This window comes from Rhinolophus ferrumequinum, chromosome 26 (genome assembly GCF_004115265.2).
Source record: "Rhinolophus ferrumequinum isolate MPI-CBG mRhiFer1 chromosome 26, mRhiFer1_v1.p, whole genome shotgun sequence".
Classification (NCBI taxonomy): Eukaryota; Metazoa; Chordata; class Mammalia; order Chiroptera; family Rhinolophidae; genus Rhinolophus; species Rhinolophus ferrumequinum.
The window spans coordinates 2,009,479-2,024,939 of record NC_046309.1 but is presented as its reverse complement, the minus strand read 5'-3'; the positions used below and the strand labels follow the sequence as shown (position 1 = coordinate 2,024,939).

At 49.9% G+C, this 15,461-nt stretch overlaps 1 protein-coding gene across 1 annotated transcript in view; it reads left to right on the top strand.

The window, feature by feature from the left end:
* The window catches only part of DPP6 (dipeptidyl peptidase like 6), a 426,206-nt gene that overhangs the window by 369,902 nt on the left and 40,843 nt on the right, over window positions 1-15,461 (top strand). Inside the window, exons 11-12 of the mRNA XM_033098964.1 lie at window positions 9,752-9,875; window positions 11,417-11,455. Coding sequence (XP_032954855.1) covers window positions 9,752-9,875; window positions 11,417-11,455 — 163 coding nt within the window. The remainder of the gene's footprint in view (window positions 1-9,751; window positions 9,876-11,416; window positions 11,456-15,461) is intronic.

Sequence of the window (15,461 nt, the reverse complement as noted above, 5' to 3'; positions counted from 1 at the left end):
CTTGGGGAGTAGGCCCTTCACATGTGCTGGTCGGGGGAGTCAAATCCATGTGCCTGGTACTGTTTTTGCTGGGATAGAGAAACGTTCAGATTATTGCTCTCTCTTCTCTCCTGACGATCTGCAGATTTCATTGTTTTCCCTCGGCCTCCATCCCTGCCAAGCCTCCTGGGGCCTGGTCCAGCAAATTCACTGAATTAATATGGAAAGTCACCTGGAAAATTTCAGCCATCTGTCTGAGTTAATTGGAAATCTCGTTTAGTCAATTTGGTGATGCTGTTTCCGCAGGCTTGATTAGCTTCAAGGACAATGAAAAATTAGCCTCCGTCAGAGCTGGAAGCTCGGGTGCTGGCTGCAGGGTCCTGCTTGCTCCCATGTGCTGAGCTAGATGCAGGAATGCTTGTCCTAGGCAGGAGAAGTTTGTGGCACGTAAAGGTCACCCTTTGTCATGTTCCTTCTCTGTCACAGACTTTTCACAGGGGAGCACAGATAGGTCAGGAGTCGTGCACTGAATGAGTGAGTATTTATTGAGCATCTATTATTTGCCAACCATTAGACTGAGAACTTAGTGGTGAACGAAGCACGGAGGTTACGATGCAGAGGCGCCTGGACCTTGAGCAAATGGTCACAAGCACGTGCACAATCGCAGGCGTGAGCAGGGGCTGGGCTGTAGGCCACAGGCCTTGCTCTAGAGCCGGCATTTCTGGCATTTGGGGCCGGTGGTTCTTGCTGTGGGGCGTCCTGTGCATCACACAGTGGTTGGCGGTGCCATTGGGCCCCACGCGCTGGATGCCAGTAGTACCTTCCCTCCCTGGCCCCCGAGCTATGACAATCACAACTGTCCCCAGTCATTGCCCACCGGCCCCACGCTGAGAGCCACTAGTTTAGAGTGAATGCACTCAAGCCAGCGTCTGCATTCAGGTCCTCATTCCGGTTGTGGCCCTGCTTCCGTTTCCTCATCGACAAAATGGAGGTGAATGTCAATGACACGCGTTTACTCACGTGGGCGGTTGCGGAAATGGAATGAGATGGTGCCCGGAGCGCGGGGGTGGCTCGTGGGATCAGCCGTCTCACGGCCCTGAATACCGCCGGGGCCTCACGTCCTTCTCGGCCCGTAGAACGCAGGCCTGCCCGGTCCGCAGACCTTCCGGTTCACACGCCAGCCGCCCACCCACCATCTGGCTTCAACTGGCCAAACTGGGCTTCTCGGGGAAAGCAAATGAACGTGCATCTAAGATTTTATTTCACTCATTAATAAGGGAACCAGTGAGGTGTTAGAACCGGTCCGAAGGGTGTTTGAGTAACTAGGTGTATGTGGACCGTTTGGCAAACGTAAGGGTCAGTGTGCTGGTTACGGATCCAACAGGGTCCTCCACTGAGATCTGGTCCATCAGACACAAGGGACAAGTGCTGGCCGCCCCAGCAGAGGGATCTGCCAATGGAAAGCAAGCCCAGCAGTGCCCTGGGAGCACTTCCGCTGATCTCATTTGCCTCTTTGCAGGTTTTAGATAAATTTCCTGACAGTCTCTAAATGGCAACTCAAGCTAAACACCCCAGAGTCACCTCTAAACAAGGTCAGAGCACATACATGCTCCCTCTGCTTCCAATCCCCCCGTGGTTTTTCTTTTCTCTCGGGGTAGAAGGCATGGCCCACAGCCCCAAATGCCTGCGAGGGCCACTCCGACCCTTTATGCCCCTGCCTCCCCAATTCTGCTGGGCCCGCCCTTTTGGGGGGCTTTGCTCAGGCCTCCTCAGCCTGGAAAGCCGGGTGTTGAATAGAGATGGAGCAGGCGCTGCGGGGCCCTTTGAAGCCCTGTGTCTGTGCTGTGCGTGTGTGTGTGTGTGTGTGTGTCTGTGAGTGTGTCTGTGTGTGTGTGTATGTGTGTGTCTGTGCTGTGTGTGTCTGTGTGTGTGTCTGTGTGTGTGTGTTTGCGGTGTGTGTGTATGTGTGTGTGTCTGTGTCTGTGTGTGTCTTGCTGTGCGTGTGTGTGTCTGTGTGTGTATGTGTGTGCCTGTGGTGTGTGTCTGTGTGTGTGTCTGTGTGTGTGTCTGTGTGTGTGTGTGTCTGTGTGTATGTGTCTGTGTGTCTGTATGTGTGTGTCTGTGTCTGTGTGTGTGTGTGTCTGTGTGTGCGTGTGTGTGTTCTCCTCCAGTATCCGCCCAGGTGTAGTCCTGCAGCCCCACGCGGTCTCCTGACGGCCTGGCCACAGGCTGTAACAGCACGATGGGGCGCCTGGCACTTGCCTGTCATGGTGTTTTGCATCAGGGATGGAACCAGGACGTCAACACCGGGCCGCTGGCCCCTCACCCACTGCTCACGTCATCGCTCAGGGCTGTCACCCCTTCTGAGTTTCACGTTGTGCTGAAACTCTCAGGTGGCACCAGGCTAAACTGGAAGGTTTAATTGCGGTAAATCTCTCCTTCCTGGTTTCTTTCATCAGGGGTGTGGTCTGAGTTTGGGGGACTTTTTTAGAGCTCCTCAGGTGATTCCAAAGTGTGGCCAAAGCAGAGAAGCCCGTCTCGGTGGCAGTGGTTTTCACCTGGAGTGGAAGAACTTTCTCATTTTCAAATGCTGCTCCCGTCCCCCACTTCCATCCTTGAATCTGCCATCCTACTCACATAGTTCTAATCAAATCTTTCGTCTTCATAGTAATGACTCTGGGAACATGTTTGTTTTACCTGAACTTGACTTTCAGGTGTCCTTGACAGCGTCCTGGGTGTGAATTACAGGTGCATAAATGCTGTCTGTGGCCCTCAGAGCCGGCCCTGTCTCTAGTGCTGCTTCATGGGCCAGTGTAATGACCTGGGTGCCTGAGTAATTCCAGTGAGTTCATCCCAGGGAGCCGTTCAAGGGGACGGGCCCAACCAGACAGCTTCTGTGTGTAGGGTGCCAGGTCGCACGTGGCCTCCGTTATGCACTAGGGCAAGACGCTATTCGTGGTGGCTGCAGACAGGTAGCAGCTCCCGGCTGGGCTTTATCTGTGGGTGCCCTGAAACGGGAATCGCAGGTCTCTCTGCTCCCATCAGGAAACGTGTCCAGAGCGTTAGAAAGCGGGCAGTCTGAGTCTTGGACGTCCGGGCAGATGGGTTTCTGGTGAAGAAATCACGCTCTACGTTGTGTGGTCCATGTTTGAACAGATACACAGGGCGGCTGAGCTGCTTGGCAGGCTTACACGTAGCAGGAGATGCCAAGAAAAATAAAATGCGATTCCTCCTGCCCCATCCTCGGTGAGACACCGTGTCGGCCAACAAGCTCTTTCAGCCAGAAAAACAGTGTTGACATTTGAAGATGTCAGAACGCAATGGACAAGGTTTTTCGAGGCCACGTCTCAGGGCTGGGTGAGCAGTGATGGTCAATTCAGAGGGCGTAAGTGACAGGTACAGCTTCCCCCATGGGCCACAGCTAGCAAATCAGACATGGAATGGGTGGGATGGCATCTGCAGGAGAACGAGACTTAGCAAAGCTGACCAGCCTTCGTGTTTCTAAATGTGTAGGGTGTGCAGTGAGGTGTGGACGCAGGGTTCAGAGCTGCCACCCACGGGGGGGCAGTCCCTTCCTCTCATCTTCTTACTGGCTTCCTGTTTCTAGCACTCTGTGGCCAGAGGGGCTCAGAAGGTACCCCTCTTTCCCTCGTGCTTCCCCCACAATGTACAGAGGAGAGGGAGGCCCCAGCAGGCAGGTGACTTGTTCAGAGTCACAGTTGACTCATTACAGGGCAGGCCCGGAGCCCAGGTCTCCAAAACTGGAGTCCCTTGGTGTACCATCTGTGTCTGCTCTGTCTGCTCAGGCTCCCTCTGGCTCCCAGGGCCTCTGGGAGCAGACCCTCCCCAGCTCCCCAACTGTGCCCACTTGTTTTGTCACCATCAGTGCCCACTCTGGGCCAGACCACCTGCTCGGTGCCATAAACAGGGAACCCGATGACGTACGGGACACGCCCCCCACCCAAGGCACTGACGAGAGGAGACAATTCCTGCTGCCTACTTGCTGAGGCCAGGGGAGGTTCCCGAGCACTGAGCTATTCCTCTCCCTACTGGGCGAGGATGATGGGTGATGGATAGATGGATGGATGATGGGTGGATGGATGGAAGGATGATGGATGGTGGATGGATGGAAGGATGGATGAATGAAAGGATGGATGATGGGTGATGGATGCATGGATGGATGGATAGACTGACACACAGACGGATGGGTGCTGAGTGTGTGAAATGAAGGCTTAAGAAGGGACAACGTGAGATTGGCCTCCACCTCTCGTTTTCAGTGGATACTTTCATGTTTAAAGCATGTAAACTGTTGACTAAGGACTTCACAACCCTGAAGATGACACCTGTCTTACTTCCTTCTCCCTCCTCCTAACAGTTGGCCCTGCATTACAGCCAGCCCCTAAGACAGAAGGAAAAGGCAACGTGCTATTTAGTAGTTTACAACAGACTATTTGTGAAATATCAAACTTTATACCACCTTCTCCCTAATGCAACCCACATACTGTGTTTCCTCAAAAATAAGACCTCGCTGGACAATCAGCTCTAATGTGTCTTTTGGAGCAAAAATTAATATAAGACCCGGTATTATATTATATTATATTCATTATATTTATTATATAATATTATATTTATTTATTATATTATATTATGACCCGGTCTTATAGTAAAATAAGACCAGATCTTACATTAACTTTTGCTCCAAAAGACACGTTGGAGCTGATTGTCTGGCTAGGTCTTATTTTGGGGGAAACATGGTAGTACTCAGTTTGCTACCCACCTGATCTAACCTTACAACCTTTATGTTTGCTGAGTGATTTTCATTTTGTTGATCAGATTGGTAGACATTATTAAGTGTTCTGTTGCTTTTATGCCCTCTTCTGTCCTCTTTTCTTTTCACGTCAATTCACTTCCTGAGGAGCTCAGGAAAAATACCTTGTTTTTATGAACTCAGTCTGGCAGAAGCGCCCACAGCAGCCACGATCGGGCGTGTCCAGCGGGCAGACACCTGTCCTTAAGCCCCCGTGTGCCAGCCAGCAGGCCCAGCCTCATCCGGGATCACCGAAATGTTTCCCCACAACTCCATGCATTTAGTTTTTTGTTAATTTTTATTTCGTTTTAACTTTACATTTCCTTTGTATCAAAGTATTCCATATTAATGCTTAAGATAAAATCCTACAGAAGAGCTTAGAGTGAAAAGCAACAGGCCCTTCCTACCTCTCTCACCCACCCTCACCCTCCTCAACGCTTCTGATAGCAATGAACGTATTGCTAAATAATATGCTCATTTCACTGCTTTCTACTAAGCAATTTATGCATTATTTGTTCTTTTTCTTGTGGTAGACAGGAAATTGGCACACTCACTCCACCCCCTCCCACCGACGCCATGTGTATATGCATTTTATTGTCTCTGTGGGTTGCCTATTTAAACGTAAATAATACTCTTTCAGGTTGCTTCCATAACTATGGATGAGAAGTCGTAACTCCAGGACGGTGGCATTTGCATTCCGTCCTGTAACCAAGGCTGAATCTCCCTTACTTACCTACAGGTTGATTCTAAAAGGTTAAAATCAATCAATAGCACTGACTTCATCCTAAGTAATTATCTGTTAGGTGACAGCTAAGTACTGTCCTGTGATTGTCTCTTTTGCTTCAGCTTTTCGTTTTCTTCCTAGAGTTTTAAGTTGTGTTTCTGTTTCCCTTGGACTGTTTGACTTCATCGTACGCTCATTTTTGTCTTCAGCCTCTATCAGGGGTTCCGTTGCATTGCCCTTTGCCCCAAACCTCTCCGTCCAAGTCCCCTCCACTGCCCCATTCCAGTCGGCTCTAGTCAGTCCTTACAGCATGTGCACTCCTGCCATCTGGGACCTCCCCGGCTGTTCTCCCTGGTTGGAGCCTCTGTTTCCTAGCTGTCGTGTCCCCTTCTTTCTTGATTTACTCCCACTTTTGTCTGGAGTACATCCTCCAGATGCTTTCCTAACAAAGGACTCTGGGAGGTAAACGTCCTATGTTCTTAAATATCTAAAACTGTCCTTTTCCTCACATTTGTTGAAAGTTTTAGCTGTCTGGAGAATCGCAGTTTGAAACCATTGCCCCTCAAATGTGGGAGTGTAGCTCCGTTGCTTCTAGCGTTCAGTGTTGTTGATGTCAAACTTGGTGTTGACTGTGGAGCATGTAATTTTTTTTTCCTCCTGAACGCTTTTTGGATTTTGAAATAACATATCTCAGTGTGTTATTTCGTTATCATCTACCTCATTCGGAGACTCTCAAATGATACTCCTGTTCAACTACATTTCTCAACGTCAATACGGGCACCTCAGTCTCCCAAGTCCCCAAAATTCCCTCTGGGGTTTCAACTCTGTAGGCGTTGTAAGTTGCTGCTCTTTTCTACGAGGCTTATCACTCTCCAGTCTGCTCCCTCCCTTCCAGAAATGTGGCGCAATCTTAGTCCCTTTCCTGTTACCTTTATTAATGTGGGCACGTACCTATTTTGTTCCTTTATTATCATCCCAGTTAGGTTTCTTAAGGATGAATCCCTTAAATGTGATAAATCTACCAAGTTAAATTGAAACTTCCAGTTTATCCTTAATAACCTTCTTGTTTAAAAAGTAATCTCTGCTTTATAGAAAATAATAATCACTTGCCATCCCACTAACTCTAGTGAGCATTTTGATAAATTTCCCTTTGAGATGTTTTTTCTAGAAATGCAGACTTCTTTGTTTGCTGGTCTGTTTTTTCATAATTAAGCCATGTTCCCAGCACCATTTATTGTGTAAATCTTCCTTTCCCCACTGGTTTGGGATGATACTTCCATTAAATATTAAGTTGTTATATAAACTAGTCTGTTCTTACATAACGCGTTGTGGATTAAGGCCATCTATCCACTTGTAAGTCTACTGATTGTCACATCAGTAAAAAGTCTAGAGCTAAACGATATCATGAGCCATCTTTTGTATAATCCCCTCTCATCAGGAGAAGACTTTTTAAAAGCACTTGGCCATTTTTGTCTATTTCTTCTTATGTGAACTTTAGAATCATTTCATTGGATGCCTGTCCTCTCAGGAAAGAAACCCGTTGCTCTTTCTGTGGGAGTTAAATTCCTTTCTTTAACAAATCTCATATTCCCATGTGTGAAGCGCTGTCAGGGTGCTGAAGACACAGAAACGCATGAGGCAGATACTGTGTCCGTCCTTGCGAAGCTTAAACGCAGGCATTTCAGTTCTTCCCCGGCTGATTGTCATCTTGAAAACTTCACCGTATCCAGTGTCGTGTTCCAGGAACATGGTGCGTTGGTATCTTTTTTTTCTGAAATGGTTTCTTCTTTCTGAAACAGTTCCATCATTTATGATGTGCGCTACCATTTGTTTTTAATCTTCTTTGAAAGAGTTCCTAAATGTTTATCGTTCTGCGAAATAGTCACCCAGTGTTTTTGATTTTATGTTGTTGTATCACTGAGTAATCACTTTGCTGGTATTGAGAGTCGAGCCTGCTCTCTGACCGCAAAACCCCACGCAATGCAGTGGGGCCCACACCTGTCGTGATAGGACTAAAATCCGCCTTCCCTTGCTAACAACCGTCAGGATAATTTCTTTCTTTCCTTGTTGGCCTATATGGAGTCTTTCTATGCGAAGCAACACCAGAGAAATTAGACAGAGAAATAGGATGAATGAATGTTTTCAATAAAGGAAACAAGAGTAGGGCTCTCCCTAGTTGGCATGGAGGCCCTGGAAAACAATAACCGCCCCAGGAGATCTGACGCTTTCTTCCGTGGCCTCATCTAGAGGCGATAGGTTTGCTGATAAAGTAAGTGCGTGTCACTGGGGCCTCACACACCGTACCTTCACCATGAACATCTACATCTAACAGTCCCGAGTGCTGTGCAAGAAAATGGGAGCTGGCTCGTGCCCACCCCGTCGGGGCCCTGGAGGCTGTCGGTCTCCCTTCAGTATGTCTCCCACAGGGACCCAAAGAGCAGTCACGACGTAATTAAAATAGAAAGTCTTTCATGTGAAGCAAGGGCTGGGCGCAGACCTTGAGTTGTTTTCAAGGACCAAAGCTACAGAAGTGTTTGTATGGCTACACATCAAACCCCACCATCACAAATGTGTCTCCAAGCCCTCAGGCAGCGACACAGCCAGCAAAGCAGGATCCAGGGAGAACATCGCTAAAAGGACACGTTACCTTTCAGAGTAGGAGCCACGAGAGGGCAGGTGACAGAGCAGATACCATAAACCCCACAGGCCCAGAGTCCCCGGGGCCGGCAGGCTGGCTGGGCAGGTGGCATGAACCAAAATGGCCATGTTTCAAAGATCACAGAAATCTAGAAGGTTGAAAACCATAGCGGTTATGCCTGAATGACCCACCTCCCATGTCCTCAGTAAATCTACCAAGACTGCTGAGAGCAGCTTCCCAGCCTGTACTCCGGGCCACGTGGGCGCTGGCCGCCCGAGCCAGAGGCCTTCACCGTCTTGTTTGCCACACGCTCTAGACTTATGCGAAGTTAGTTAAAACTTTGGTAACAGCTAGACTTGAGAACCAGGGCACACAGCAGTTGACTCTCCTGACTGACTGAGGCTTAGTTCAAAGCACTTGGTTATTTAGGCCTTTCTGATGAAAATCATTAGTAAATGTACTACCATATTTCCCTGAAAATAAGACCTAGCCGGACAGTCAGCTCTAATGCATTTTTTGGAGCAAAAATTAATATGAGATCCGGTCTTATTTTACTATAATATTAGACTGGATCTTATAATATAATATGTAATATAATACCAGGTATAATATAATACCGGGTCTTATATTAATTTTTGCACCAAAAGACACATTAGAACTGATGGTCCAGCTCGGTCTTATTTTTTGGGGAGCACGGTACGTAAGGTCCCTTTCCAGCTTGCTAGTTGTCGTCTAGTGAGGGTCCTGCGGTGTTCAGTGACAGGGGGTCTCGTATGTCCACAAAGTAATCACACCGGACAGCAGATCTCAGTATAGATCTTGGAGGGGCAGGCGATGGAGTGTTAGCCGGCCTCGGAACTTTCTCCAAGTTCACCTGAGGAATTCTTCTTGCGTACTTATTTCCTGACATTTACTTCTTTCCTCTTAAATGCTGTTCCCTCTAAAGAGCCCGTTTCTGAAGGTCCTGGGCAAGTGAACTAATTACCAGCAATCCCCATAACACCCCCCTCGTGCTAAGTTCAGGGCAGGTCCAAACACGCTGCTGGTGTGACAAGTGTGTGACATCAGATGTCCGAGCAGGCGTGTGACATCTGGGCTGTCAAATCAGTTTGCCTGCTGCCCGGAGTGGTGCCCAGTTTCCGGGGTTAGCGAGAGTCCGCCCTGGGGGCTTGATCTTTACAGGACAGGGAACAGGGCAGCATATTCTTCCTGGCACGGCCGGGCCTGCTCTGTCAGCCGCTCGTGGGACCTCTTCGCTGCTTCCCGGGACGCGAAGTTGTGCCTTTGCCCTGGGCGGTGGCAGGAGAACCACGGCAGTGGGACAGCTGGTTGTCGGGCCACGCGCACATCACACACCGCTCTTGAGGGAACAGCCCGGGAAGGACACATTTCCTTCGGCTTTTCCCAGCACGCGCCAACGACTCGGTTTCCCACCGGGTTCGTTATCAACGCGCGTTATGAGAAGCCGTGTTTCGGAGCCTCGCGGGTGTGTCCACGCCAGGCGGCTCCAGCCGTGGGCCGGGGTGCAGGGCTGGGCTGTGCGCGTCTGGTCTCCGCGGGCCCCGCGCAGCCGCTCATCCCGGGCGTGTGCGTGTGCTTCCAGGGAGTATTACATCACCATGGTGAAGTGGGCCACCAGCACCAAGGTCGCCGTCAACTGGCTGAGCCGGGCGCAGAACGTGTCCATTCTCACCCTCTGCGACGCCACCACGGGGGTGTGCACCAAGGTACGGGCGAGGGACGGGAGGGCAGGAGGCACCGAGGTGGGGTGGGGACCTCCAGGCCCCCTTGGAGCCCTTTGTCCTGCTCGCTGGTGGCAACGCCCAGCCGCCCAGCTGGAGGTGAAGGTGGCGACCTGCGTCCGCGTCTCTGCTTTGGCGCCACCTGGTGGACGCCTGGAGTACTGCTCCGAAACTCAGGGCTGGTCCTTCAGAGGCTCCCAGCTGGGCGTCCTGCTCCTAGATGTGTCATCTCCCGTCCTCTATGTGTTCTGCCTCCTCCTCGTTTTCCAGTTGACGCTCAGAGAGGGGAAGCCACTGACACGAGGCCCCAGGTGCCGGGGTCAAGGCGACACCCCTTGGCTTGCCCGGTTTCAGTGGCTCTGTCCCCTAAGCAGTGTTCCTAGGGGCGTCAGGCTGACTTAACAAGTGGTTAGAGGAGACAGCCGTAGAGAAGACAAAATGCAAAGAACACACAGAGGGAGCAAAGAAAAAATGGAAATCTGAAGGAAGGGCTGTAGCTGCGCACGACCCCCCGGCCACAGCCGGTCCACCCTCCACCCCGCAGGCTCGAGCTTCTGCACTCGCTACCCCTGAGAGCACATCTCCTAGTGTTGGGGCAAAATCAAAGTCAATTAATAAATTCAGGCAGGTCTTTTGGAACTTTTTTGTTTTTTGGAGACTGAATTTTTATTTCTCAACTGAGGAGAGAGGCTTGCAAAGCAGCTTTTTTGTGACTCAGGAAGCTCAGAGCAGCGGCTCTCGCTGCACGGCCTACGTGTGTTTTTGAGGAAAGGAACAGGGATCTGTCGCTGACACTGACGTCTTCAAATGGGTCAGTGACTTACCTGGGTTTTGTGTCTAATTTAGAGCAGATTCCAGGTTATTCTGATGGACATGCGTGAGAGGAAGGAGGGAAAGAGCGGACACACAGCTGGCAAGCTGGGAGTTGCTCATAATTCTCTTGCCTGTGGCCCTGATGCTATGAGTGTCCATTGCCACCAACTGCCCTGGGCCTGCAGAGGCCAGATCAGCACCAGGGACAGGTCCATGGACCCTGGGATGGCGGGTTGTGCTGAGTAGCCTTACACTGGTGTTTCTGGTTTCGTTTTGTTTGATCTTCTGTTAGGTGTCATTCCACATCATTCTGTGTGATTGACTTTGCATATTTTTTAAACCCCTCTTAATGTTTTGTTCTACCAGGATGGTTACTCAGAGTGGCGAGCTGGAAAGTTGACACACGTCCACATATACACATGCATGCACATATGCCTGCACACACTCGGTCAGGGATGACCACTGACGTCTTCCAAAGGATTTCTACCTGCCAGGGATTTGTCCTTGTTGCTGGGGAGAGTGACACTTTTCTTGTTCAGGGACACGGGTCCAGCTCGGAGTCACAGTAGGAGACAAAGCAGAGAGCCAGGGTGGCCACAGCACTGTCTGTACTTATGCAGCTGTCGTGCACAGGAAACGAATTGTTTCTGCACTGTCGCTAAGACACAATACCTGCCAAAAGTCCTTTCTCTCATGCTCTTATTCCCTTTCAGAAACACGAGGATGAAAGCGAAGCCTGGCTCCACAGACAGGTAACTATTCCCCACCTTCTCCACCACACCAAGCACCATCGCCCACATGGGGGCGTGGAGTGTCTGCACAGCAGACCAGCTTCATACAGTAAATCCTACAGCAGTCCCACGTAGACCAGACATGGCGTGGCCCTGGTGGAAGGTGGGGGGCTGCCCAGCCCTTCCCCCGCTCCCCTCTGTGGCCCCTGAGGCACAACTGGAGAGGCATGGCTCCGTGGAAGGAGGTTAGAAAGTCACTGCTCTTGAGATCTTGAGAACCTGTGATGTTTGGTGAGACCTCAGCTCTCAGTTAGATGACGTCCTTTGGGTGAATTAAAAATGAGGAGTCTGTAAAAGTTGCCTAGCTATGACCTACTACATACGGTAAAAGAGAATTAAAATGTGGCTGGTGTTCATGTTTTCTCCACGTGGTTTGTGGTTGTCTCGTTTGGGTTGGACACCACAGTGGCTCAGCATGGCCCTTCAGAACCAATCCTGGCCTTTCTGTCCCTACCTCAGACCAGAAATGCCCATCAGACAGGCTCTAGAGATTGGAAGCAATCAGAAGACTACAGTAACTCATTATAACCAAAAAAAAAAAAAGTTAAGCTTACACAAAAAGTAAAACCTTAGACATTGGAATTTCCTTTATTTATTTTTTTCTCATTCCACACCTGACATTAGAAAGAACAGGTGGGGAAGTTTTGGATGCTTCTTTATCCTACCTAATGGGATGAAAATTATCTGAAAATCCTCTGGGGAAAATTGAAGGAGATCTGAGTCTCGAGAATTATGGGAGGAGGGCACATATTCGTCATTGATATGATGGATTACGTGTATGGACAATAACAGAATCTGAACAATACAGATTTTGGCATTGGCTCTCCAAGAACGTTCTAGCATCTCTGACTGGTGTGCCCTTCTTTCATCTGTGGAATTAGTGACCTATCCCAGCTTTCCATCCATTATCTCAGGGGAGGTAGCCTCAGAAGTGGACACTGTTGTTTTTGAACATATATATTTTTTCTGCTCTGTGCCAGTCTTATCCAAAAGATGATGGCCCACTGTGGCCACTTTTGTTTTCCTGCATCCAAGTTTGGATGTGAAGCCCAAGCTAAGAAAATGCCAAGAATGAGGACGTGTTTAGGAACCCTACGGCGTTCGCTGCGGAGTGGATTATGCCAGGGTTCGGGGTTCTGCTGGCCTGTCCCTGACTGCCACCTGGACCGACGACACAAGCACAGATATCTAAAGTAATGTTATGACGTTCCTCTTATGTCAGAGAAAATGCCAGAGAAGTGGAATGAACGGATCAGGAAAAGATCTATCATCTGTTAGGCGAATATTTGTGGATTGTACCAGGCACGTGCTGGGCTTTGTGGGTTTTAGTAAAAGTGAACAAATCTGACACTGAGCACCTTCGTGACGCTGCACAACAACCGTCTGTGTCCGCTTCCAGAATATTTCCATCGCCCCCAGTGAAACCGCCACCCACTGAGCTGCTACTGCCCACCCCTTCCCCCAGCCTGACACCCACAAAACAGCTTCTGGTTTCTGCGACTTTATCGATTCTGGAGGTTTCACGTAAATGCCGTCATACAATGGGGTCTTGTGTGTCTGGCTGCAGTTTCCTGCAGAGCTCCGTGGTCAGCAAGAAAGTCCAGTTTCAACAGTTCGTCATGACATGCCTCTCGAAGACATTTTTCATGAAGGAACTCGTAGACATTCTTTTTCAAAAATAATCTCATTTTCCACATCCTTCACGATCCCGGGAGGTCCTAGAGGACGAGTTAGGAATTTATTTGGGGCTGGACCCACCGTCTGCTGCCAGGGAGGCTGCTGACCACCAGCCACGTCCGGCACATTCATCACAAAAGGGTTACAGGCGCCCGCCCCAGTGGCCCAGGCACAGGGTCATTTGTTGAGAAGACAAGAGTCTGGAAGTCCTAACAACCTCGTGGAGCCCCCGTCGGCTCAGATCACCTAGGCTTCTGATCGCTTGCGGCCACGGAGGGTGAGAGCAACCCTGGACGTCCACCTGAGGCCATCTCCCTCCCTTTCCTCCTGTCTCCGTTCCGAGGGCTCAGCATGGGTCCCCATGGAGACTCCCAAGAACCAACAAGAAGAGGCAAATGCGTATGAGCGTCCCATGGTGGAGACCCTCCAAGTTCCCTCTCCTCTGGGAATATTCCAGAGAGAGAGAGGCAGCCCCCTCCAGCACACGAACCCCCCATCTCTGCTGCCTGTGACCTTCAAAGTTCTGACACAAATCCATCAGTGGCCCTGCGCCAGGCCCATCACCTTTGAAGGATGGGTCTGTCCTATAGGTCAGTACCTGACAGTCTTTCTTCTTTAACCAGAATTTCGGTTTTGTGATTTCACATCTGGGCCGGGACGTTAGAAAGGATGACTGCATCTGAACCGTGGACAGAACTGGCAGGAAGGAGACATGTGTCTCAGGAAGAGTCACCATGGAAAGGTCTCCGTCTGCATAGACCTGCTATGAACGCAGGTTCGGACACCAGCACCGTGTGTGATAGACTCCCTTTTATCCACAGGGACTAGGCATGCCTCCCCCCAAATCCACGAGAGTCAGACCTGGATTAAAGTCCAGCTCTCCTCACCAAAAGTCACTGCACTTTCTCACTAAAAATCCACTTACTGCACGAGAAACCGTGCCTCGGAGAGGCTCAACGGCAGGTCCTTTGCCTGCCCACCGTGAAAGTTCCATGGGTCAGTGTGATGCCATTCCAGGGACAGGGCCTTCTCAGTGTAAAAACACTGCTTCCGGCCAGAAGGAGCTGTTTATCACATTTATTCAGAGTATTTTTCTCTGCCCAAGGTGCAAACCCTTCCCCAGAAAACTGAAGCTGTTGCAGTATGGGACTGCAGTTGGCAGACATTTAAAAAGCCTGATTTCTTGCTGGGTCTTCCATTGCCTCTGCTTTTAAATGCCATGCATCCAACGCTCGATGGAAAAAATAAATATTTGCAGATTAAAGGTTTCATTTTATTGCAAATACTCCTGGAGATTCAATGTCATTTTAATCACACGTTAGTTTTATTTCTCTGGGCACATTGCATTTGCATGCGTTCGTGGGCGGCAGGAGACGAGTTTCCTTGTGCCAGCTGGGGCTTATTTACCATGCGTTCTCATGCCCAACCAGCGTGGAGCTCCTTGAATCGGAAAATGTGTATCGTAGCTAACTAATTGGCATTCACAGATGGAAACTTTCAAACTGGAGCTTCGAGAGGCTGAGACGATGCTGGAGCAAAATCCCTGTTTGCCCATCAAGGCGACAGCCACCCACGGAGGGCTGGCGGGGGGGCTGAGCAGTTTGGGGGGCCCGGCGGAAACGTGGCTATGCACCTCAGCCCCTGGCTTTCAGTCCAGCCTGGAATTCATCCCCCGGGGAAAACTGAGGATATTCGTTTTGTTTCCAGGGAAAAGTGACAGTAGGTCCAAGCAAACACGTATCATTGAATGAACGTCTTGGTAGAACGCTCTTCTAGCTAGAAGCCACGCAGTCACACGTGGCTCCTGGGAGGACCGGCCGCTCTCATCCACGTCCTAAATTGTATGCAGTGTGTCCTGGTTTTCCGTTCCTTCTTCTTCTCTCCTTGGTGGGCTATTCAGCGTGAGCTGGATTTTATAAAATAAAAGAACAAAGACAGCGTGGAAAGAGTGGAATTCACTTTTAGGCAAAATCAGGTTTGGGTTGTTCAGAATTCTGTTCCTTGTGATAGATACTAAATGCGCCCAGAGGAATTCTGCAAAATGCTCTGGCTTCAACGGGCCACTACTGTCCTGACACATGTCCCCTCTTTTTACTGGTGCTTTGTAAACGAAGGGTGCCTCCTTCTCTGCCTCTGTGTAGGCATTGCCTCTGGATTCCTCCTTATTCCTCTTCTCAGAAAACTGAAGGCTTGACTCCTGATTCCCAAGGAAAGGAGAAGCCCCATACAGCGCTCTTTTCACGTGCACCTCTGATTAGAAATTACACAGAAAATGCCCCCCAGCTGCATG